General features: G+C 43.8%; 2 protein-coding genes across 5 annotated transcripts in view; one reads left to right on the plus strand and one right to left on the minus strand.

The window, feature by feature from the left end:
* The window catches only part of LOC107272898 (autophagy-related protein 16-1), a 212,623-nt gene that overhangs the window by 120,369 nt on the left and 66,984 nt on the right, over window positions 1–25,270 (plus strand). The gene's annotated exons all lie outside the window — the stretch shown is intronic.
* Window positions 1–25,270, minus strand: part of LOC107272897 — a 101,586-nt gene that overhangs the window by 28,852 nt on the left and 47,464 nt on the right. Inside the window, exons 1-3 of one of the 4 annotated variants that reach the window (XM_015750538.2) lie at window positions 16,283–16,387; window positions 13,666–14,051; window positions 2,595–2,796 (exon numbers count right to left, since the gene is read on the minus strand). In XM_015750538.2, coding sequence (XP_015606024.1) covers window positions 2,595–2,796; window positions 13,666–14,020 — 557 coding nt within the window. In that variant the 5' untranslated portion in view covers window positions 14,021–14,051; window positions 16,283–16,387. Of the gene's footprint in view, window positions 1–2,594; window positions 2,797–13,665; window positions 14,052–15,557; window positions 15,690–16,282; window positions 16,388–25,270 lie in introns of those variants that run through there. The other 3 variants (XM_015750535.2, XM_015750536.2, XM_015750533.2) reach the window with 3 other exon arrangements.

Below are 25,270 nucleotides of genomic sequence, written 5' to 3' on the forward strand. Positions count from 1 at the left end.
GAGAGGGAGCATCGAACCCGAACCAGTTTCCCCTTACCGAACTGCCAGCTGAAGTTTTATTTCCGGAGCGCAAACTAGGTCCACGTCAAATTCGAAACGTAGAATCGAATAACCTCAAGATAAGCCAACTTATCGTCGACACTATAAATACTTAATAACCACAATTGTGCCTGCCACTAAAGAGCATTCCTTGCTGAGGTATTTTCACCCTTAAAATTTTCTTTGCCTTCTACGGCCCCGAGGAGTACCGAACTAATTTCATGGGTGAACGAAAAAACGAACGAGACGGAGATGGGGAGCACAAAAGAACGTGGCGAGGGAGCGGAGGTAGAAACAAGGTGGATGAAAAGAAAAGGCAGGGGGACCAGGTAGAAAAAGAAACAGGCAGTTCTGGAAGTGTGCGGCATGCCCTGTTGCCAGGGGAAGAAACAGTTAACGTAGAGCTGCCTCGGTGAAGTCCTACGGAGTCGGTCTTGTCAAGCAGATTGCATATAAGAAATGCCGTTCCCATAGAATGTTAATGTGATCTTCTCTTGGCTGTAGGCCCCCGTAAGTCCCTGCGCAACCCTCTCTCTTTCTCTCACGTAGCTACCGTTCACGGAGACACGCAGCCAGCTTGACTCTCTTACGCACGCATTGTTACGTAACGTCCCCCCGTGATTATTTCCTCACGTGAATTTCGTGACTCCGTCCGACCTTTCCCTGCGCCGGGAACCACCGTGACAGAGGCGAATGTCATGCAGCGGAGTCTTCAAGGGTTTTTTTTTTCTTCTTCTTTTTCCTTCACCCGGGATCTCTTCCGTTTCCTGAACTTGAACCGTCCTGACTTGGCCACGAAGCAACCGCCGGAATACGTAAGAAGATTCGAGACCAGGCTACTTTTAATGCCTTTTCCGCTTGCAGTCAACCTCTTAACCTCCTCGGGTCAAAGTCGGCTATGCAAGGGTCATTATAAGAGCGCAGTCGGTAAAGACCTTTCACTTTGGACCGGCGCGGCTGGTACTCGCACGCTCGCGAGATTTCCCTGCCTCTCGGAATACAAACAGGAACACGGAACGCGAGATTACGAAATTACGGAACGAAGGTTGCAGCTGGCTAATACCTACTCGTAAAATGGTATTTGTACCTCTGGATATATTCTACGTAGATTGACGAGCGATTTTGTTGTTACCGCTCGCGTAGCCTTCGTACTGAAACGGACTGTAGCATTGCAAATATATACTACTTCATCTCAGATTTGCTATAGGACATGTACGTGTAGCAGTACGCGTCGCGATTTCAAAGTTCATGACCGAATGACGTAGATTTCATTAGTGCAAAAGTACGCGATTAGTATACCGCTATCGATAACACGAATTGATAAGGACTTTTGTATAATTTTGCAATTCTAAGGATCTTGTGAGATTCGTGCGAAATCTTGGTCAAATATATTTTCGAATTGTCAAACTGGTAAAGATACGCGAGACTTTTTGAAGAATTAAGCTAATCCTCGCGGACCGTGTTGTAGATGAACTTTATCATTTGGATGCTGCGTTAAATTGCTATGAATTACCGTGTCGAGCGTGGGACCGCGGTGACTGAAATAATCCACGACGAGACGCTCTAACGAATCTTATAAAGCAGACCAATTAGCCTTTAATATAATTAGAGAAAAGTAACCGCTCCTATCGTTATTCTTTATCTCGTTCAGAAAAAAAAAAAGGAGCATAACGCATACACGCATCGCGAGTTACATACGAAAAGACACGACCTACTCATTAGGCCTGGAATTGCTAAGGTAAACGCATAAACCCCATATGACACGGAACTATATTACAAGCGCTCGTAAAGCACATCCTGATACGCATAATCGCGTACAGTTACGCACGGTTACACCGAGTGTCCAATAAAATAAGTTTTGCGTAGAAGCGTAAGAGGGTAAGTTAGGAACGATGAACATTTTTGAAAAAAAAAAAAAAAAAAAAAAAACTATATTACAAGCGCTCGTAAAGCACATCCTGATACGCATAATCGCGTACAGTTACGCACGGTTACACCGAGTGTCCAATAAAATAAGTTTTGCGTAGAAGCGTAAGAGGGTAAGTTAGGAACGATGAACATTTTTAAAAAAAAAAAAAAAAAAAAAACCATTCTCGATACCAATAAAAATTCAAGCATTCGTCCCTTAAAAAATATCTCGCAACCCCCTTTTTGCCGAACTGCCCCTCGTTTCGCTGGAAACACCACAAAGAAGTAAATTCTTGCCGACTGAGCACGCGCCGTCTCCATTTGCTTCTTTTCAATTCCCATTTTCGTGCCTTTCCTTACCTATACGTAACTACTAACAACATAAATAGCAAATTAACACACGACTGAAGTTAACTTTGCCCAAGACGACTGAGTACCGGTAGACGAGTTTTCCGTACACCTCGAATCCAATAACTGGGAACAGCATGTTAGCATGCATTCCAGCATCCCGCGACATACGAGAGGAAAGTCTCATCTAGTCGTCGTACGAGTCCTCGTAAGAAATGCCATAGCACGTGACACGCGACCCGTGAGGAGTCGTAAAATCGAAAGAAAAATTATGAAAAAAAATAAAGTGCCAAACTCACCGGCAAAGAAATTCACGTTCCCCTAAGCAAAGCTCCAAGCAGTGTTGACGGGATGACGCGCTGACCATCCTCTTGGTGTGACCCTGAAGTCGATGTCCTTGCACCCTGTCGATGCACCAGGCCCGCTCGCAGGGTTTCACTCCCAGGCAACTCTTTTGGGCGTATATCGTAAAGACCGGAAATTGGGATTGCGAGAGGGCACCTGTAACAACAGACCAAACAAGACATTCAGCAATACGATCCTTTGTGATCCTCCACCGTTTCCTTCTGCCTCGTCCTTCTTGGCTCTTTCGTCTCTGATTAACGTTTGCTAATTAAACAGGCACGAGACAGGAACCTTTGAATGTCTCCCACGGTAACGGTACTGTACCTCGTTATTTTCAATGTAAACTGCTTTATACATCCTTAACTATTTCTATCCTGGTTCCGCAGTCCTTTCGTGTCAGGGAATCTTTTGGAATTGAAACTACTCTCTGCCTTCTGGATGGCAGTCACTCGCTGAAAAGTTCTCTCGTGAGGAATACGATGGTACTGAACAAAAGAGGCATCCATCCGGTCTGGTAATATAGCTAGTGAGTCAATAACGTTTTGATATGTCACGTGAAATTATTTGTTTGCACGGACTGACGAGGCTTTGCAATGTTATATATGGTTGGTTATTATATCAGTATATACATATATATATATATATATATATATATATATAATGGAAAAAAAAACAATAAAAATATACTTGAAAATGTTTGAGCTGGGTATAATATTTGTATAGGGTGTTCAAATCGTACTTTCAGGACATTCACGTACTTTCAGACATTCAAAGTATTGCTGTATGCTTAGCCTGATAATAGGTAACCCTGTTACCGAGGATAATAGAGCATTACAGATCCTAAGCACTTTCCAAGCCCAGAAGCAACTTCATTGAAAGAGTTAAACTTCTTACTCGGCTGCAAGGAAAGTTCTACTATGTCACGAGAATATTTATGATCCGTGAAACTGACTCTATGGCTCACACAAGCGTGGCCCTGCGTGAAAGTCGAGCATCGGACGATTCCTATTAAATTGAAACATGATTTACGGTCCACGAATTGCTCAACCGTTTAATATATAAAATACCGTGTAACGAGCAATTAACGACCGTGAATTTTCATCCCAATCTGTCCGACTGAATAGAACTGTACGCCCTTTTGATAAAATTTGTCGGAATTTTTCACACGATAAATTAACATTACCTAAAAACCCTAATTGAGACATTCACACGTGTTCACATTGATAATAGACACCCTATACTACACCCTTAAAAAATATCCCCACAGGATACAATATAAACCAAAGTTCGACAAAGCATTCCGAACTTTTATTACCCTATTATCTGTTGCAAGGTGCGACCTTTACGACTCCACGTGGAATTTCTTTATGTCGTATCACATGAGCCCATGCCAACTGCACCCACTGAATGATTCCATGAAGCAAGGACCGCCTCTTCCCTTTTTATATATCACCCGCCTTTTTCTCCACTCATTTTTCCCACGACGTACCCTTTCGACCAGAAGCGCAAACAAACCCGCACCAGGTATCCAGATAAGACAAAAATCTCTTTCACCGCAGATAAGAGCCTATGCAATAACCCTTAATGGTATATCTTGGTAAAAATAAAGAAATAAAAAAAAAGTCATAAAAACCACCAGCAAGCATCGACCACGATGACCAATAGTTTCGGGACCCCAAACGTATGCAATATGATTTCTGTAGCTGCCATCGACGAATGCCCGTGGCTGCGGGTTTGGACTAAGGTATCGTAGAGGAAAACGATGTAACCATTATATCAAATGATGAACGTAAAATTACTGCTATATACGCGGAATACTTCAGTTTCTGATGTACGAGGCACATTTAGATCCCGTTCAGGTTCAAGTGGCATCGGAACGGCTCGATGCTGGATTCTTCCCCGTGGAAAGGCTTGATGGATAATCGTGATTGTAAGTCTCTGTATCTATACAGCATATCCGTCTCTCTTTCTCTCTCTGACTCACATTCAACCAGTACCCTGTCTATCCATCCCTCTTGCTCTCTCACTCCCACTCCAAACGATATACGGAACAAAAGCAATAAAATTCTTTCCCGATGAGACGATGTAGATCGTATAGCTTGGACCAACGACGTTCTCTGTCTGTATCTCATAAGATACAATGCTCGGAGTGGTTACCAGTGCTGCTCGCGTATATCATTGCGCAATATGCCGCATAATTGCGGGTGGTCGTTACGCCAAGTCAACGTGCCATGTAAACTTGGATCTTTTTATACGAAAGGATCTAATACATATCCCGTAATCGGTTCGGTATCAATTAGCTATAATTATTGTATCGTTATCGAAACGTACGAGTCGTCGTACTGTAGAAATTATCGGGATAAGAAACTTCATTAGGGTACTTATTGGTAGTTGGAAAAAAAAAAATTGGCGGAAATCGGTACGCGAGGGTTCTCTAACGACCTGGAAAAATAACGAGAGTTTACGGGGCCCTGAGTTAGGGATGATGGCGCACGTGCCGGATGCCGCGTTCTCAACTATCGCTGGGAGCCTGTGACGCGGGAAAGGGTTATCCCTGCAGTCGCGGATCGTACGAGCGGCCGTATAAAGGAGGTAGAAAGAAAGGGAATGGAAAAAGTCGTAGAATGCAGTTAATGGCGTAAGAGTCTTCCATGGCTAATAGGGGGGACTGGCGTGCGCCAGGCCCTTTTTTCGTTGGGAGTCACCGAGGCTGAATATGTTGGACGCCTTTCGATATTATCGATAAGACCAGTTTAGCATGTGCACGAAGCTTGAATAAGAAGTGTGTTGAATCTGTGCCAACATTTTCAATCGCTCTTTGCACTCGCAGGCAAATTTTTCCCGTCTTATTTTTTTTTTTTCTTTCCTTTTTCTTTTCCCCCTTATCTGCTCCCCACCTCGTACCGAATACGCCCGTAGGCACCCATTGGAATTTCTGGAATTGAATATATTCCTGCCTTCAACGTTGCTGGATGGTCACGCTCCGATTTTTTAATTCTCTACGCGACGATTCGAAAAGAGCCTCGCGTTTCGCACAATGAAACTTTGCCTGAGCGAATATCGACACGTGGGTTTCGATTTTTAAAGTAAGCGAAGGGGACGAGGAAGGCAAGAAAAGAACTGAATTTGCGTAACAAAGGTTCGAACGCGCAAAGGCATACGGTATTTCTCTTTTCTCTACTACGCGTTTGCTGAAAGCAAACGAAATATGTGTACAAATTTTTCTTCCTCTTTTCTTTTATTACGGAAATATTAATTTCGACTAAAATTCGCCTACTGACTGACGTCGCACGCCAATCTCGCTTTTATTTTTTTTTTTTAAACCCAGTCTGTTTATGTATATAAATACATATCGCGCATATATATATATATATATATATATATATATATATATATATGTCCTGCTCTATGGTATGTTTCTAATTTGCGTGCACTCACTGCAAGAATTTAATTCTCAAAACTGCACCCAGCGTGCCTTCGCGCTCGTGTCCGACACGAGGAATTGTAGAGGCATGCTCGCTGTAGACCGACACACGAAGACCATCCGATAATGTAATTACTTTTGATGGTTCTCGGCCGAGCGGCAGCCATTCGTACTTCGTAGATTGAAAGCGTACACGTGGCCCGGGTACAATTGAATATTTTGATGCTGCAGACAATATCTCGGGCCGGGCCACCTACACTCGTACGTCCGACACGCCGAATTACACGGTTACGTGCATCACTAACGCGAAGACAATACACGTCCGACACGAGCTACCAGTATCGATGCCCGCTGGTCATTCTTCGTTCCACTATCACTCTCAATACGGCCATCTACACTTTTTTCATCTTCTTTGTGACCCTCGTATCCTCACCTGCCATTACCCACAGTAGCCTCCCTCCCCTCTCGATCCTGAATGAACCATCTCGGAGCCACGCATTTAATTTTCATCGTGCTCCCTAAGCTAAGCACGCACTGTCACTTTATGACAGACAAGCCCACGAGCCATGCACTAGCAGAATTCATTTTCAATGATTTCAAGTCGTTGTATATATCTATAGATTACCATAATGCTATCCAGCCGTATGTCACGATACTTGGTTCCTGAACGCACTGCCAGTTCGATTCGGTAACGGGAAATAATTTCTTGTCGTGCGCGACCTGTTTGTCTCGCGTCTGTTTCTTGTGCCCGAACAAGTTTTCGAGTACGGAGCAGCGTGGCGAGTTAGCCACTGGCCGGAAATTCGTATTGAGCGGTTAGGATTTGGTAAAGGCCCTGTCCCGATGTATGAGCCGGGCAAACTTGCCAGAGTTAATCCGGATCGTTGGGAAGAATTAAGCCCGGGCGTTTTAGCCACCCCTCGCGTAACTTCGTCCCGGAGAAGCGGGACTGGAAAAAGTGAGTGGCGGTAAGTGAGTTAAAGAGGAAGAATCGAAGGGAATGAAAACGGCCTCTTCCGTATGCTTTTGCTACCAGGTATTGGCGCGCTTGGTAAAACGGTCCGGATTTCAGATTAAATCCGTCTGGCTGCCTCTGTCGTTCCGTTGATTACTCGTTTTTCTGCTTGTACAGTTATATAGGAATCTATTAACCCAGCTTTATGGAAATTCATGCGTCATCGGTCGAGTCCGGTTCCCTATAAATTACACTGGACCCGAATGATCTGATCGGTATTCATGCATGGAATAAATATATATGTATATCCGCGCGCGCACGTATTAGAAATGTTAAAAAATTCTTTTTTAATAGCCTCCTTTTTATCGCTCGCCGTTCCCGTACCGAGTCATTGCTACTACATTATTTCCCACGAGTGTCTCGAATCGGCACGGTGTATTCGTATTCAATGCCGCCTTCATAGTCCGACACGTAATGTCTGTGCGGTACGGAATACGCTAAAGAAACGCGGGCTTCTCCCTATAACGCTAAGTGGATTAAACTACCTATACAAAAGCTCGTTCGTTCTCTCGGGCCAGTGAGCTCGCTTGCTCGATCGCTGACTGGGACGGCCATGTGTGAAATTGACTCGTGAATTATGTGTAATTTGTCACACCAGCCTGCCGCCATGTAGCCGCGACTTCGCGGTTATCTCGATGACTGCTCTCGGCAAGGTCGCCGAGATATATCTCCTAGGTATATCTCCTATAGTATATACCTAGTCCAATTTTTATTCCCATTCGGTTTTTACCCCTTTTCCTATTATTTTCTTACCGCCCGTTTTCACCTATGCTCCGGACCACTTTCTCTTCAGCATCCGCGCAGCATCCCAAGTTCGAATCAGATGACTCCCTTGAGATCAATTCGAATCTAATCTCAGTGATAGCTAATCTTATCAAAGATTTTCTTATTAAAAACATATGTTTTTACATTACAGATATTATTGCTTTGTAAGAAAAAAAATTTTATTTTCCTCATCACGTATGCGATTCGTCTCTGTAATGAACGTATACTTGCGGAAATGTTACACGAGCTATCTTTTATCGTTTAGCAACAACAGCTCGTTTGGTCTAATGATAAGAGTGTACTAAAAGTATAAGAAATAATACCGTATACCGGAAATGCAACGTGTCCGTGAATGACTGGTGGGGGGGGGAGGGGCTTTAATGTAGCTCATTAAAAGATACGAAGTATATGAACGCCTTATACGCATTTTATATGGATATCATTATTATGCACGTGTATACGTACCGCTCTGTGTATACTTATAACCGCGTGGTATTATGGTCGGGTGCAATGTGCAACGTGCAGTATCGCTGGTATGCGCCGAGTACCCGTTATCTGACGTTCGATGTTGAATAACCCATCGTAATATGGCGGCATGCCGCAGTAAACACGGGGACACATCAAATCAAGGAACTTGTCTTCCTGCACTCCATTTTCTCTTTTATTCGCCTATTTTTCTTTTTCCTCGCCCCTCCGGCCTCTTTCTGCCTTCTTGCTTCTCTCCTCCCAACCGTCTCCCTCGCATCTCTCTCCTTGACTCTCTTGTTCTCTCTTTTTTCCCTACAGACAACCTAAGGTTGCCGTTCTCTATGAGGATTCGAGTCCGACTATATTTCTAGACCTCGTGCGGAAACAGTAACGCTACGTTAAGGCGACTTTACCATCCTACGAATAACGCTAGCGTTACGCTGATACCGAAGATCTCCCTGGATATCAAGCATTTTCGAACGTAATTTTTTTTTTTATTTAACCTTTATTTTTGTCTGTCCTGACAGATTTGAAATTTATTATAAAAACTGTCTTGCGTAATATTTTCGTGCAGCTTGCAAGGCACTGATAGGCGGTATGGAAAACATCGAAGGACTGTTCAATTGCAAGGCCGACTAGGAGGGTTTGATGCAGAAACAAGAGACGTAAATTTCTCTGGGTAAAATAGGGAGAATGAGTTATTTCGTGAAGCACAAAGGACCCCTCCACCATCCTCGAGGACTATCGGAACAATAAGGTGCTGAAAAATGGCACGCCTTCATACGTTCCCCCTGGTGTTATTCACTTTTCTCATTCTGACGAAATATTCTCGTTTCCTCTTTAGCTGTTGGATTTTCGTTATTTATTTTTTTTCCTCCTCCTCCCTCTCTCAATTTCCTTCCGTGCCTCTCCTGTCTCTCTTACTTCAGATATTTATCCCAACCCCAATCGTCAACCGATGCCGAAGTCGCGCGAATTTCATTACGTGTCTGGCAAAGTAGATTCAGCGTAAGAGAGAGGAGGGACGCGAGTAACATGAGGCCAAGAAGGATGGGACGCGCGAATGAGATCGAATGGCTAAATCAATTTCTCCCCTTGGTTGATAAGCGTTCCGAAGGTGAAATTCGAGGAATTGAAAAATTCCCGCTACTAAAGATACTCGCAGAGTGCATCGAGTTATCACTATAGGTTACGAAATAAATTTGGCCTCGGTGCCCGAGTGCACCTTCGCCTCCTCCGACCTCATTACTCCTCCACGTACTTAGGGACGACTCCATAGAAATCCTCGCAATAGCCAAAGTACCTGTACACGTTCGAACTTCGAATCCCTTGGACGTTGGACGTTCGAGAAGTTGGCCGATATCGTGGCTGGGAAGTCCTCGCAGGAGGTGTGCCGCACCTTCTTGGCCGCACTTCGTCCAGGAACCTTCCATTGAAATCGTGCTGGAGAACTTTTATTCGTCCAACCACTTATCCGGCTTTCGTTATAGCTCTGATAAGGTCAGGTTCTTTTTCAACGTTAAACTCCGACGCGCAGGTATAGGCACACCTAGTAGGATTTCGGTCCGTCCGATTGACGCTATATGAATCAAAAAACAGAGAAGACCCAACGAGTATCGTTCAGCCATGTGAATTTAAGGTCGGCCGTCCTTCGGGGTTGGCAAAAATCGTCCCGATGAAGCTGGATATAATATAGTAGAGGCGAGTCGCGTGTCACGCGTGCCGATCACGAGCCTGCTTAATCTCCAAGGACCCCGAGAGTTTTTATTATTTGCCAGGCGTGTCCAAGTTGTCAACCTCGCTCGAGAGGTGAGGTCATCCTCGCGAGAAGAATTTTATTCAAGAACGCGGTTTAACGAGTTTTGAGAAAAGTTTCGTGAACTCGACACGGATCTTTCATTCCCACCTCCCGTTCACTCCCATGCCTTTCTACTGCTGTCTTTCTTGTACCTCCCTTCGACGATCTTCATCCGAGCACGTACAGAGCTCCGGACTCTATTCGTCTCGGTGGCAAAACAAAAATGCAATTGACAGTTCGGTTTTTGGTAGACAGGCACGGTACGTCATTCGTTGGCATCGCCGTCCAAAGAAGTTCCTGTCACGGGTTGATCGAACCGCGACCAATAGCCTGTGCTGCGTGACCTGCTACGAATTTATTCGCCAATATATACGGCTACCCCTTTATGCTCTTCTTTTTCCTTCCTTTCTTTAACCTCTTCTTCGCACTCTTTGGCCTCTCTTTTTTCCTCGCGTGAATTACCCACAGACACCCGCTCGAACGGTCACACCGCGACGGCTTCTTCGATTTTCTGTAATTAACCTTCAAATTGTCGACACCTCGTTTCGACATTTTTTCCCCATTTTTTGTCGCCTCCTTGTGTTCTTTTTTTCTTTTGTTTACGCAGACGCGATGGGGTAAATCGGCGAATCAATGTCAACCTGTCAGTTTTGCGCTAATGCGCGTCTCTTTGTTCGACCCGATTCGAACTATACGTGATAGCATGACGTTACCGTGCCTTCCTCCGGTCAGCCTTTCTTTCCAAATTTTTTTTACCCCGTCATTTTTTCTTACCAAGCGTTCATTCAAGCATCTCTATAGTACAAGCGAGACAGAGAGAGGGAGAGAGAGCTTCACGAATCGCACAGAGATGAAACGGCTCTCTCTTAAAACCCGCTAGGCGCTTCTCCCTTTTTTCCCCCTCTTTTCCACCCACCACATCGATTCTTCAACACTAACGCGATCCACGGGCCCTGATTGTCCAGCGATAAGCTTGTTAACTACAATTAGCCTTTGTATACAGCGCACTGGTTGTTTCCCTTTTAATCCAGCGAACGTCTACGATTCACTGTCAAATATTTACAATGAAAGAGATACACTCAGCCGGCATTTCCTGACGCGGCTATCAAAAGACCAAGAAGCCAAACAAAACGGTCCGTTCGGTATTTCGTTAAATCTTTGATATCAGATAAAGACCGCCTGTTGTGATTCCAAAAAGTGTAGCGGATGGCACGTTCCTCGGATTAATTGACTTTTGTTTCGATTGGCCTCTCCTGTCCTGGACCCGGTTCGAGTCGCAATTTCTATCAAATCAAACAATTCGCTTTGTCGTGAAAAGGCAATTCTTTTTTTCCATACAAACTACCGCTGCTTTCCCAGTGAAACATGGACACGGACAGTCGGAAAGACACCATTCCGTTACATCGAAACTTACCTACCTGACCCTATAGGCTGTACTCTCGGTATATCTATAGGTATCAGCAAAAGACAAAGGTAAGACCAAGAGGTGATTCAAGAGGTGATTCAAGAGGTGGTGCGATGAGTGATAAGACCGAGAGACCAGTCGTGTCAGGGTAGGTGTCAAAGGATTTAACGTCGAGGTCAGCATTCAGGTGATGATCGACAACGGTTAACGGGACTTTGGTAAAAGTATCGCAGGATCGTGACTTGCCGTCACTCGCAGGATTACCAACCAGACACGTTCCACGTTCCACGTTTCATCGATCTAACGGATAACGTCGAAAAATCATTATGTACGGACAATCTCTATATAGTCCTCTGCTCGATATTCTCCTAGGCGCCCGAGACTCATTTGCCTTTTAATTAATGCCTATGCTTTTGCACGGCTACGGACGTATAGTTTATATTAATTATACCACGGAAGATTCAATTAGTGCGTCTCTCATTACACTCACTTATACCAGTATCCATTATTCATGAGGAGGCCACGGCGGTAGCGCTTGCTGACAATGCACGTGATCCTTATAACTCACGGCCCGGCCTAAGATAGATAGATAGCTCAGTAAAAGTGTCCAGGTCCTCTAGGCCCAAATGAAAAAGGAGACCTCCGATACGGCGAGGGTTCGAGGGGCCATAGCAAAATTTAATTTACGTATGGACTGTACCATGCATTTTTTTTTTTTTACCACGCGCTTCCACGATAATGCCATTTAATATGATCTTTTCACGGTGTCACTGGCTCGACGAATTATGGATAAAAAAAGGGAGGGAGGTCGATCCCTCTTTTTTTTTTTTAACCAGAGGCCAGCCTTTTGACTATATTGCCAAAGGACTCTTCTGTACCAGTAGATTGGATGAATGAAGTGCGTATGACTTGCATAGGGAAGAGGCTGAGTGGACCATTAGTGTATATCTATGAAAGTGGTTGAGGATGAGTCATACAATTAGTCAGGCACTAGCAATACGTACTATCTGGTAACTAACTGCATTGTGGCTATAGGTACAGTACCCCACTGTTATTGCTATTGCTAATAGAGCAATAGAATTCTCAATGGCGGCACGTGCTCTTTTATTTTTTATTTTTATTTTTATTTTTTTTTTCTTCATTGGTTTCATAATGCAGAAAATGCAGACGATGGACCAAAGAAGATATTGTTCGAGGAATACAAAAGATACGCCTCCGTCCATTTTACGTTAATATTGACGTTTGAAATGCCATATCAGTTTAAATTATACGTAATAGACTCTAGTTAATCATATACCCATACCGTATCCCACTTAACTTCAAAATTACTATCCTCATTAAACTGATCCTTCGGTACGTGTAGTCGGCTCCGAAAATGGTGCTCTGGCTTATAATGTTCTGGCAGCTGTATAAAGGATTGAAGAATCTCTCCAACGATTAAATTCAATGGACATCGCAATGACTCCTGGTGTGACTACTATCCGCGTCGTTCGATAAAGGAACGATTGCCAAGCGTATCGGTTCGAATTCAGTTTGGTACCAGATCGATATGGGTATCCCGGGAGTGGTGGTTACGTAAGGAGCAATGCTGACTCGAATGGCAGATAGGTGAATGGACTGACGGGAGACGTTTATAAGATAATCCGAAATGAAGACCTAGCTGAAGTCATGTAATCTGTATCTGGACACGCTAACTGAAATACAGGTGAATTTCTATAAGCAATTAAACGTCTGTCAGAATATAAATTTTTTTTTTTCCAAAAACTCTTGATTTTATTGTTAATAAAGAAAAAAAACAAAGATTCAAACGAAATTTCAAAGTTTCGAAACATTCTAGGAATCTTAAATGAAAAGAAAAAAAAAAAAAAGAAAACGTGCTCGAGTCCGTTTCAATGATAATGTATACTTTAGTACATCGAGATACAGTATCGTCGTATCCACGATGAGTGTTGCCTAATTAGTTGACTCGAATGAAGCAATTCGACAGTGATGGGCCTGTAGCCGCAATGCTTACCGTTAAAATTCGCCATTGCACTGGGTACCGTAACGTAACGTAACGACGCGAAAGAGCACGGCCGAGCGCACGAGATATCAGAAACGGTATCGTGTAAAGAAACGGTAGAAAGCATCATGGCTGTGTCGAGCCTTACCTGGATTGTTATCTGCATTGGAGCTGAAGAGAACGCAGAGTCCAGTCTCGTAGTTGACCGCCTGGCAGGAATCGTTCGCCTGACATGTTTCCAGGCAATCGGTAAGCATCAGCGTCCCGGGTATGGACTCGAGCATGTTCGTAGGTGCTGTGTAAACATATCCGGTGACCAATTCGAAGCCGACCATCTCTGGATCGCACTCATCGGAAGCTGCGGATGGGCCGGTGTAATCCGGGCCGGATACACCAGACGGTTCGGAGGCCGATACCACTGGAGGATCGGCCGACGTCGTAATTGAGATACTGGATGTTGCCAGTAGTAATAACGTGAGGAAGTAGCGCCGTGAGTTATCCATCGTCAGGCCAACCACCTTATTAGCTCGTTATCTGTGAAAGTAAATATGTAGATTTTGAGTTAAATCAATATTTATACCTTGACTAACTTCCAAAGAGATAGACGTGTATAGCGGTACTCTCTAGATAATTTTAACTGTGTTGGCACAGGTCCTTTTACGCTTCGTCAAATATTTTTCATTATATAGAATCAGGTAAGACTTAAATTACCTGGAGGTTAATTCTCGCGAATTCTATACCGGAGCTACGTGAAGTTTCGGACAAGAGCGTTGAAAAGTTTGTGCTTAACGGATCGTCGTTTTGAGTTAAAAGTCAGTAGGTGAGTGCGAAAGTTTTGCCGAGTAGGAATAACCGGGGGGGTAGTGTTGAGGATGAGTGTAAACCATGCAAGTAGGATAGGGAGTGAAGAAAGTGGAGTTAGAAGTGCCTGGCTGAAGTCACTGATGCGTGGAATAGATCGAGCGAGGAATATTTTCCTATAATACGGGCCAGGCGTAGAATCTTACTGCTGGGGCAAAAGGGAGGAGTATGATCGAGAGAGATGAAATACATGTATATAAGGAAACGGAGGGAAAGGAGTCCACACCCGAAAAATCACTGCGCTACGGCGTTTATTCGATAAACTGGAAAAACATTGTTACGCGATTCGACGTAGATTCTATGAAGGGAAAATAGTGGCGCACGATAAAATTTCCCTGGGGCAGGAAGTATTCAAACACGCCTGACTTCCGCTGAAATTCCCTGCACTCTTATAGGAAGTATCAATAAAACCCGAATATCCAGCCGTGAAGTGTCTATACTTTATACGGGTCAAGGATTCCCGTCAATTTTCCATAGCTACCATGCAAGTCGTTCTGGCTACACGTGTCGCTGTTGATACAGTAAAGAAAAACAAGAAATTTATCGGACTTTTTACAGCATAGACAATTCGCGAAAGGGGTATTACTCAGGATTTTGATCAACCGATATGTTTGTCTCTCTCTAACCCACGTAAGGTCCATGTCACTCTATCTCCCTCGCACTCGCGGTAAGTATCGAAAACGTCAAAATCTTAAGTAACCCCTTACACGGCCCTTGTCACGTGGATCGATGAAATTGGCAATTTGCCAAATCCTTTGACACTTAACCGAAGCGACTGTATGACAGCTGTTAAAAGTGACAGGTGGGTCTCGTCCGTGAACTACCGATGGTACGAGCTTGTCTGTGTAACGACGATAAAAACATCACGTATTCCTGATTCACCCTGAAGATATACCATGCAGAGGTCTGTCCTATTATATTTCTGTTAAATCTGCAAAACCGATGAGTTTTCGCATCGTCACGTAGGAAAGTAGATTTTAACGATCTCTGAACCTTTTAACGATACGCGAACAAGGAGAACAGGTCCGAGGGAATGATTATTCTTAATGCGAGCTACACACAGGCCCGCGTACGACGATTATCCACAATCTAACCGTAAACACTAATTGTTTATCCCGCGAGCGTAGAAATTTAAAAATTCACTTTAACCGATCAACATATAGCAAGTTGAATACTTGCTTCTGTTCGATGGCTAACGGTCACCGGTAACTACCTGCTGCCAGCTCTACTCTTCTCCACGGGCGTTCGTTCGCGTCTGATTGTAAGAGGACCCAGCGCCGAGGCCCAACTGAATAAGGAGGACAGCGGAACGGTACGCACTGGGGGACTTACCGATCGGATCGCCAGAATACCAGAAGATCGTCTTCCCCGTGCAGTAATTTTCGACCGATCGAACCTCGCGCTCTCCCGTTGTTCGGGTATTTACGCGAAACCATCGCAGAAGCGTAAACCTATTCGGCAATCGGATAAATCGATTCGCCACGCCTACAACGATCGTTCGTTCCAAGACGTACGAAATCGACGATTTAACATATCTCGAAAGTACACGAGCAATCGCACCGGTCGCGATCACACTCCGTGAATCCCCTTTAAATGATCGGTAAGAGATCAACGATTCCACGTTTAACGGTATCCACAATTTACATGTAATCATCGCTTCCCATTGCACGGACTGTTCTTCCCAACACGGAAACACACGCGTCTCACTGGCATCTCGTAAGCCTCCGATCGAAATGACACTGGATCATTATGTAATCATTGATAGTCTCGCGAATTAACGTAAAGGAGACCGGTAATTTTATAGGCGATCCTCTTCAATAAATGGCAAGACGATTTTACCCGGTAGCTTTTATTATTACTATTATGCATACGCACATATAGATATATGCGGATGGGGTACATACCAGTCCAGGCCGACACGTCCGTAAGACGTTAACACGATCGAGCGCAGCAAAGAGAGAAGGAACAGACGCACGTGTGAGCGCGCGACCTAGGCGTCAGTGGTGTCTCTGAATATACTGGTTGGCTATCTTTCGCACACCAGGTGCCCACCACTACGTCACATGGCAAAGTAACGGTTTCCCGATGTCCCATCGAGCTCAATCGCAATCACACATTCTTGCCTCGTCCCCACGGAATTTTCTTCAAAATGAGCGCGACTCGCTAGGCCTGTATAACCGTGTCTACCGTATGTGTCTGCGCATTGGTACGTAGATGTACAATAGTTAGGCCGCAACCAACGAACAATCGCCTAGGCCAATAATCATCGACCAGAGGGAGACTCATTTCGTGAGCTAATTGGCTGGTATTCGCATTGTTATCGTCGTTAATAAAGATACCGATCGTTTTACAGCCTTTGAATGGGTCCTCGGCGGATTTATTGAGCGCGTGTGTTACTTTCCTCGTTAAACGATTTATGACGACCCACTTGGTTCTTTGGGATTGTTTAACAAGCCGTTACGATAATCAATTTGGTGACTCTTCGTCCTGCGACGAATCTACTGTTGTAACCTGATGAAGATCATCGTGAGGGAGTTAATTGTACCCGATGACGGACATTTTTCTTACAGGATCATTAACGTTCGGGTTAGTTTAACTCAGCCAGAGGCTCTCTGTCTGTCGAGTGAGCCGTAACCGATATCTTGTTTATAGATATTTTGTTTTAATTAAGTTTTTCTACTGCTTTTTTTAATCCTGTCCATTCTTACCTATCGCATCGATATACACTAACGGACGTTCTCTTATCGCTTAACGGTACCGAACGTTCCTGATAACGATTATCGATCAGATGGACACGCGAAATTATGCATTCAGAAAGCCGGAGCTGAAGATTTTTGCTCATTAGCCGTTCTGCGTTCCGCACTTCGAGGAATACGAGTGAGTGCCGATTGTCATTGCCGATAGAGAGAATGGATTTTGTCAGTCTCTTCCACGCGAACAAGTATCTGGATAAGGAACGCGATGAAGAGAGCCGAGGAGAGAGAGAGAGAGAGAGAGAGAGAGAGAGAGAGAGAGAGAGAGAGAGAGAGAGAGAGAGAGAGAGAGAGACAAAGAAATCGGGGCTAACCTCGAGTAAATAATACCTGAGGGAGTCCAAGTGATTCGTCGACCTGAAGTTTGCCGCTTTGCCAGGGTAAAATTGAATTTCATCGAACTGACGCATCATGGGATCCGATGTATCTGGTGAGTCTGGTCGTGTAATTATTCCGTGATTGATGATAGATGGCGAAGGGATATTTTAACCAGACGCGTGTGGGCAAGCGGAATCGATCGGCAAACCGGGAGAATTGTAAAAGCATCTGTTAATGGTACGTTGTGTGCGACTGGATTCGCGATGCGTCGACCAGGAAAATGCGAGTTGGATAACCAGGAAACTGGTTTATGCGTGGCTGCGCTCTGGCTCTAAGTGGGTACTACTACCTTCTATAGTCGGAATACGGATACTGTTAGAGAGGCACCTACCAACTGCCTAGAAAACACATCGGGCGACGCGAAGGCGGTTACGGGTAAGGATGCTGCTGCAACATGACAGAGGGGTAGTGTGGTAGTAGTCAGATTTAGACTTTGGAGATGCTCCTTATTAACCAGCCAGGTAGGACAGTGGCCTTGGTACGTGCTGGAGCCAGGATTCTCTTTGTCTATCGATATCGTTTATGGGACAGACCAAAGCGACTACCAGTCCTCGGCTGATTTGTCCTTGGACAGGGGTAAGTAAAGTAATGTGCCAATTAAACTTTAGTCGCATTATGCAAGGACTCTCTCGGTATGTCAGAGGAGATTGATGTTGGTCCTCCCTTCGTTCCCCCCGCACGCTTCCTTACCACGGAGCTGTTCTTATCGTGACGATACAAAAGGTGGCGTGTACCGTACTCGCTATTCAATCGTGATTAAAGATCTTGTCACGGAGCTGGCACCACGCTCTGTTTGCTTTATCTCAAGATTTGCATAGGTTACCCGCGCGGAGTGTGTTTCTCTCCTCATAACTTCTTTATTTTTACCACTAGGCGTCCACGCGTCCACGGAACGCGCACCGATATCTGGATCGTGTAACCAACAGTGCTTGGATATGGCTCTTCGATACTCTCTATCTTCTCTATATGTGGCATACCTGTATGTATCTGCATATGTGGCCACATGCCCATATCGCTCCGTCCGACCTCCCTACGTGTCTACATGGAGCCAGGACCGCGTGGATCGTCGATCGTACTACGTGCTGGCAGCCGCTAGGCGCATTTCTCACCTCGTCCTAAAGGTGCCTGGGCGTTATCGAATCTTACATGTAAATGCTGAGCGATCCGTGCAAATACGCAGAGTCCGATCAGCCTCCGGGAAAAGTCAGGCCCGTTTCTCTCGTGTTACTTCGTTTCCATGCGAACCGCAGGAAAACACGAGATAGCCAATAGGCACGTGACGCTCCTGGGTTCAATGCACTTTTCGTACTGCTTGTATAGTCAAGGTTGCAGAACAGCCCTAAGGGCCTGTGGTAAGGTTACCTAGGTAGATGGGCAGGTAGGTAGAAGCCCAGGAGACTCACCTACCTACCTTCCAACCTTACTCTAACCGCTTTTCGATTGTCATTACCGTTCCTGCTCTGTCCGCCACTTAGATCCACTGCTGGCTTCGGGTTTATTGCACTCCGCGGTAGCTGTCGTTCTCTACTGGATATTACAGACTCGTAATATATAGCGCAATGACGATGAGTTATCGATGCTACTTCCCGGATGGAAATATTTCACTTTTGCTTACTTCTGTTTGTCTGCCGCGGGTGCATTGTTTTTTTTTTTTTTTCAACCTTTTGTCACATGGACATTCATGTGTTCCTTATTCGTCATTTTTACCGGTCCAGTTTCCAGTTTTCAATGTTTTTATTTTTTTCTTCCTGATAGACCATCATTTAATACTACGCTCGATTTACCTAATATAGCCGAAGCACTCGGAACGACGAGGGATTCCGCTTACTTAAGCGCGCCTTGCGCCTAGCACTTTTGAAGGCTCTTACTCACTTTTAACACCGCGGTCATATCGACGCGGGCAACAGTTGCCGCGCCTGTGAAATTTTATTGGCTTTACGCTCGTTATACAGCGGTAACGACTTAAGGAGATACCGCTGTTAGATTTATTAGTAATCCCCACGACGTCGCTCTTGCGACGTTTAATGGCTTGTGCGTTGTTAGCGTCCCGACGTCGATTGGTATATCGTGACGTGATAGGATCGAATTTGACGAAAGGTTATTAAGGGCGGTAGTGGGCGGGGTAGGAAAGCGATATGAATTTCCCTTATGGATTCATCAATATTCCTAGTACTCTTTGCTTTCCCGTGTTCCGTACCAGCAGTTTTACGTTACGACGACGTAGCGTTTTTCAATGCTAACAGCCCCAGTCGCCAATGTTTCGTAGCACGAACAGTCAATTCGCTTCGTTAGCGTGACGTAAAATTCGATAGACATCCAATTATTGTCATTAAAAGGACACGACTCGGATGGAATTTTTCATTCGTACCGCGGGTCGTCCCGCGTACCGAACCGATACGGAGTATAGGGATTCACACTTTTCTCTATGGAAAAATAAATAAAAGACAACCAAATGCAAAACGGTCCGTGCGCCAAACGCAACGAAATTAGCCACCCGATCACTAATTGCTGAATAATGTATCTGTGTTGACACGAGGTTTATTAGCATTGTTAATTCATCAGAAAATTCAATGGGGTTTTCGAATGCGCGTAATTCATTCCATCGATTCCAATGTGAATTGTAAGGCTGGCTAGAGGCGTAGACTGCTGCGTATATTATGAAATTAATACGGTGGGAACTCGCTCCCTTTGCTTCGATGCATAATTTATTATTTCCTTTATTTTTGCAATTTAGTCGATTCATAAGCTGTGGGTGCTGCAGCCTTATAAGTTTTACTCCCTGCTCTTGCTTTTGTTTTTTTCTCTTCATTTTAATAACTATATATACTTGGAAGAACCTAGTCTGCACTCTCCCCTCTCCCCCACACGATTTTTTTCTTCTATCCACTTCGACATTCCTAAGCAGCAAAACTGGTATATCGCCATTCCAATATCCCAAACGTATTTCCGTGGGTCTACATATTTTGAGAAAACAAGCTTCGACGAAAATAAAACGACCGAACCAAAAAAAAACCACCGAACTCATGCATAAAGATTGAAGGCTTCCTTTGATACGTTGAAGCTGGATCCTGGGGTCCATCCAATCGCAGCCACGGACCCCGCTCGAGCTTCCGTGATAATTAACACATTCGCTGATTTTCCTTTTTCAAATTTTCTAATAGATCCGATAGATATAACCAACGTTCTAAAATTAACTCTCGTCCTCGCCTAGTCGTTATGCAGCGCCTATACATATATACTTTATAGAACTCCAGGACAGATTGCCACGCTGGAAATTTTTGAATTTATTACGAATATTTTATTATAAACCCGTCGCTTAAATCCCGAGAGGAAGCGGATATCTGAATATTAAAAATGTTGACCCACCTCGTCATTGCTCATAATAATAATTTTCCCATATGCGCACTTATGGTACCTGGTAATGAACTAGCTGGTAGCTAGCGGCTACTGTCTACAATGATTTATACCAATTTCAGCAACGATTCTCATTCAAGCATGGCGCTTCCGTCTTGGGGCAAAGTGATCCTCGGGTATAGCCGGCATGACTACATTGTACCATTGCTGTGCCGAGAAACGGCATTGCTTAAGTTTTCTAACATTTACCTAAGCATCTCCTTCTAATGTCCAAGACTCGTGACGCTTAATCTGGTCAAACGGCGGTTCAACTTTTTTTTTCAGAGAAACGCGTGATTCCGACTGCACACGATTTCTCAGAAACTACTGGTATCTTATAAGGATCCGCGTGCTAATTATTGAAGAGGAGTAACGTCGTTGGGTGGAAAAATTTTTTTTTTTTTTCAAAATCAAAAGTCCCGTTAATAAAATTTCCCTTCGGCCAGGAGCACCCATTGTACTCGGCCATTAGCAGTTACGAGCCACGATTAAAGAAACATCGATCGTCGATCATCTTCCGGGCATCAATGGCGCCGACGGTATTGGTCCAGGACTCGGTATGCTGGAACGATTTGTTATCAAGGCCCCCCCGGGTCAAGTGTTTCCACGAGGTGTGAACTTTCACTCAGCCTCAAGACGGGTAATATGTCATTATACGTGTACAAGGTACAGCCAATGATGTGGAAGCGTAGATCAGTCATACGGGAGATTGTTAGTGCGCGTTCATTAGTACGAAAAACACGTGAGAGATAAGTGATGATCGCTTATGGTTAATGTGATAATCTAAATTCTCGTTTTAACAATTTATCGAACGTCAGAGTTTGATATTATAATTCTAATGGGAAGAACATATGCGAGAGGTTATTCATTCTCAGTAACTTGTACGTGTCTTCATTTATTATATATATATATATATATATATATATATGTATCCTGGTCGTTATTAAGACAGATTTTCCTACTGGTACTTACATTCCTGAATTCACATTATTTGCTAACAGTAAGAGACCGAAATTTAATGCAGCACTAAATTCTGCTGTATACGGGCATATACATATGTATATGGATATAGGATCCGAGAAACGTCTAATGGCATCGTCTATTCATCATTCGATTTTCAGGACGGTGACACGTGGAAACAATAAATGTTCAAGCTTCCACACGGTGAAGCATAGAGCTTACCCAGTTGCCCTGTTATTAGGATGAGGAGGGTGCGATGCGAAAATATAATTTCCGTTCTGGCAACTTGCTGGTATCTGTCTCTATTACTCCTGCGATGATGAAGACAGAAGCAGGAATATATAGCATACAGTAACGTATAGGTACGTACAGATACGCCCTATCCGTATACACGTATAAATCCCAAAGCGCCCTACGCCTTATGCAATTCTCGATGAAAATTGCCCTCTGGCGATTATTAATTAACTGTATGCAAATCCGGCAGACACGTTGATATCAGAATTGTAACGTCAGCGCGAAGACGCTTTGGGGAATCTTGCTTAGTTCGATAAAAGAACGAGCAATGAAATGTTACTTCGAGCAGCAGGCGAGGTAGACGGGGGAGGGTCTGGGAGGGGCTGGAATAAAACTCTGTAAATTCGAGTAAATCCCTGGAATTTCTCTAGCTGCCTTTTCTGGTAAAAATCGACGATCTAGATTCCAGGGTTAATCCTGACGTATAAGGGTGCGGGGCTATCCCTCCTGACTATTAGATTTAAATTTCGATGAAATTCTTAACATAGCCAACATAGACAACGGGACGTGGAAATGGGGAATGAGTGACGGACTGTACGGGCATTAACGCCATTCCATTTGACATGGAATCCCATGAAGTTAGGAGTACACGGTGTACGTTGTATTTATCGTGGATATCTATTTATCCGTGTAAAAGTGGAGCGTCTGAAAAAAGGTTTTTTTTATCAGGCGATAGGTTGAGAAAAGGGAAGGAGAAAAGAAGGATTTTTTTTTTTTTTTTTTTTTTTTTTTTTTTTTTTTTTTTTTTTTTTTTTTTTTTTTTTTTTTTTTTTTTTTTTTCTTACGTCCCAACACCGTCGGCTGCTACTAATGGCTTCGGCGAAGAGGGTCAAAACAACTCCCTATGCTCGGTAATATTTTCGCGAAACAATACAACGTGTATTAATCAGCCTTTCTCGCTTGCTTATTCATAATTTAAGCGGCTTTCGAGGACTTTGGGAAAAATGCGGCAGGCATCGCGAGGGCGCAGTTTCACCCTTTTCGAGTGAGAATGTAACTCTTGGATTTATAGTAGGCAGTGGGTTGGTTTCCTTGGTTTTTATTAGCAGCGTGATTTACTGGAAGGTCGTATTAATACCGGAGAAACAGCAGCAGCCACCCAAAATCCCTATATCCAGCCATCCAAGATCCAACCGCCGTTAAATCCACCAGTCAGCTGTTCCTTACATATTTGCATTCGCATATTATACGTGTTAGCGGTTAGGCCTGTTAAAATTACAGTTAACTATGCGAATTGCCACGATCTACCAAAATTACCTTCACCCGATTCGCAACGCGCGATACGACCTTCGCAGCTACCACTTGCTATGAAAATATCCCTATGTCGACTGTACACGTACATGAACCAGGAACAAATACGAATTTACAGGAAGATGAACGGCAACTCGACACATCGAAGTTGGCTCGACCAACTGAAAGAAGATCGATGCCATCGCCCATTGTGTACCCGGCGTGCAAATATTTGCGCAATAATATCGCAATTGGCATTCCCGTGCAAAAGACCGCATGACAAACAGTTGCACTTGCCGTAAATGGATTCTGACAGGAGAGCCAACGTACGTACATCGTATCCCCAAGAGCATCTTAAAATGCCAGGACAAGTTTCAGTCCTGTAACAGAGAGTTCGTATCTAACTGGCAACTACCACGCCACACATAATTACATTGCAATTACACCTAAATACAATTGCCGGAAACCATAGGGATTATCACTGTATCAAATTAACATTTACCAGACGCAATAACTGTCCCGTCTATTCTACCTGACTTTTGAGCGACTCTATTCGAATTCATCGAAAGCACACTTGCTTCCCGTAATACGATACGCGGAAATAACCTTGTAATTATTTATTTAGTCCAAGTACCACCGCGCGTGTCGGTGGTTACGAATCGTCGTATAATTCGACGTAATACCTGTTGGAAGGTAGAGTCGAGAGTGGAGTATACTGAACTTTACAATAGGACTATGAACCACGAGTGTCGGAGACCAGACGAATTTATGAGAGAGTGAGAGAGGGAGAGAGAAAGACAATACAAGAGAAGCAGAGGACACGCTTTAATCAAATTGAGTCTCGCTTAATTCAATTTTCAAAACCAGCGTGTCGGCACGAACCAAATCACCGAATGCGGTAAGTGAGGTTGAATGTACACATATATATATATATATATATATATTTTCTTTAATCTGTGAATTACGAAACGGTAACGGGTATTACCTGTATTATATTAGACTTGCGAGTTTCCGTTTACATATGCTCGGGAATTAGGATGCTAAGAAAAAAATTGGCTTTCGATGCTAAACAGATACCGTTGCTTCCACATACTGTCACGCGACAGACGAAGAATACAAATTGAGGGTCTCGCGTCTTCTGGTATATACATCTACACACTGCATACCCAGGCTTCCCGATAGCTATTTTCTTCCGAGTTAAATTTCTGCGACTCACTCGTGACGTTGACTAATGCTACCGGAATGAATTCGTGTCTTAGCCTTCTGTGTGCAACCATTTATATGAAAAAAGCCACTATGAGCTTTACTAAATCCATCCGTCCAGTTTTCCTGAACGAATCGTGAGCTCCTTCCTGAAGACGGAGACGCTGCCTTATGAGCTTTTTTACGTGAAGGCGCATGACGACATTGTCATTTCCCAGGTGATGCAACTCTATGCTATCTCGAATGACCATCGTTTTCTTTATACTTGTGCTCATCGGGTTAATGGAGTGCAATTGGTGCTATCTGTATACGTATATCTAGAGCAAGGATCTACGTAAGAATGAAGAGATATATTTTCAAAAATTTTTCTACTAAAAGACTTAAAATTTTTTGATACAATTTATCGGAGTATCGATACAGTCTGAAAATGGGAATATGCAATATATTGAGAAAAAAAGGGGTAGATGTGACAACGATGAACGAGCGAATTGCCGGATACAAAAAGGGAAAGAGGTGATATTAAAAAAAAAAAATTTAACTAAAATTAGTCACGTTTCGACGAACGAACGGATTGATTCGTAATTTTTCTATTGAAAAAGATTATTCGCCAGTAGCAAAAAGTTACGTTTCGACGCACGTCGAAAGACCTTCGGTGAAAAAAAATCCAATTTCGAAAAAACA

The sequence above is a fragment of the Cephus cinctus genome, unplaced genomic scaffold, assembly GCF_000341935.2.
Source record: "Cephus cinctus unplaced genomic scaffold, Ccin1 Ccin1_scaffold1310, whole genome shotgun sequence".
In the NCBI taxonomy this organism is placed as follows: Eukaryota; Metazoa; Arthropoda; class Insecta; order Hymenoptera; family Cephidae; genus Cephus; species Cephus cinctus.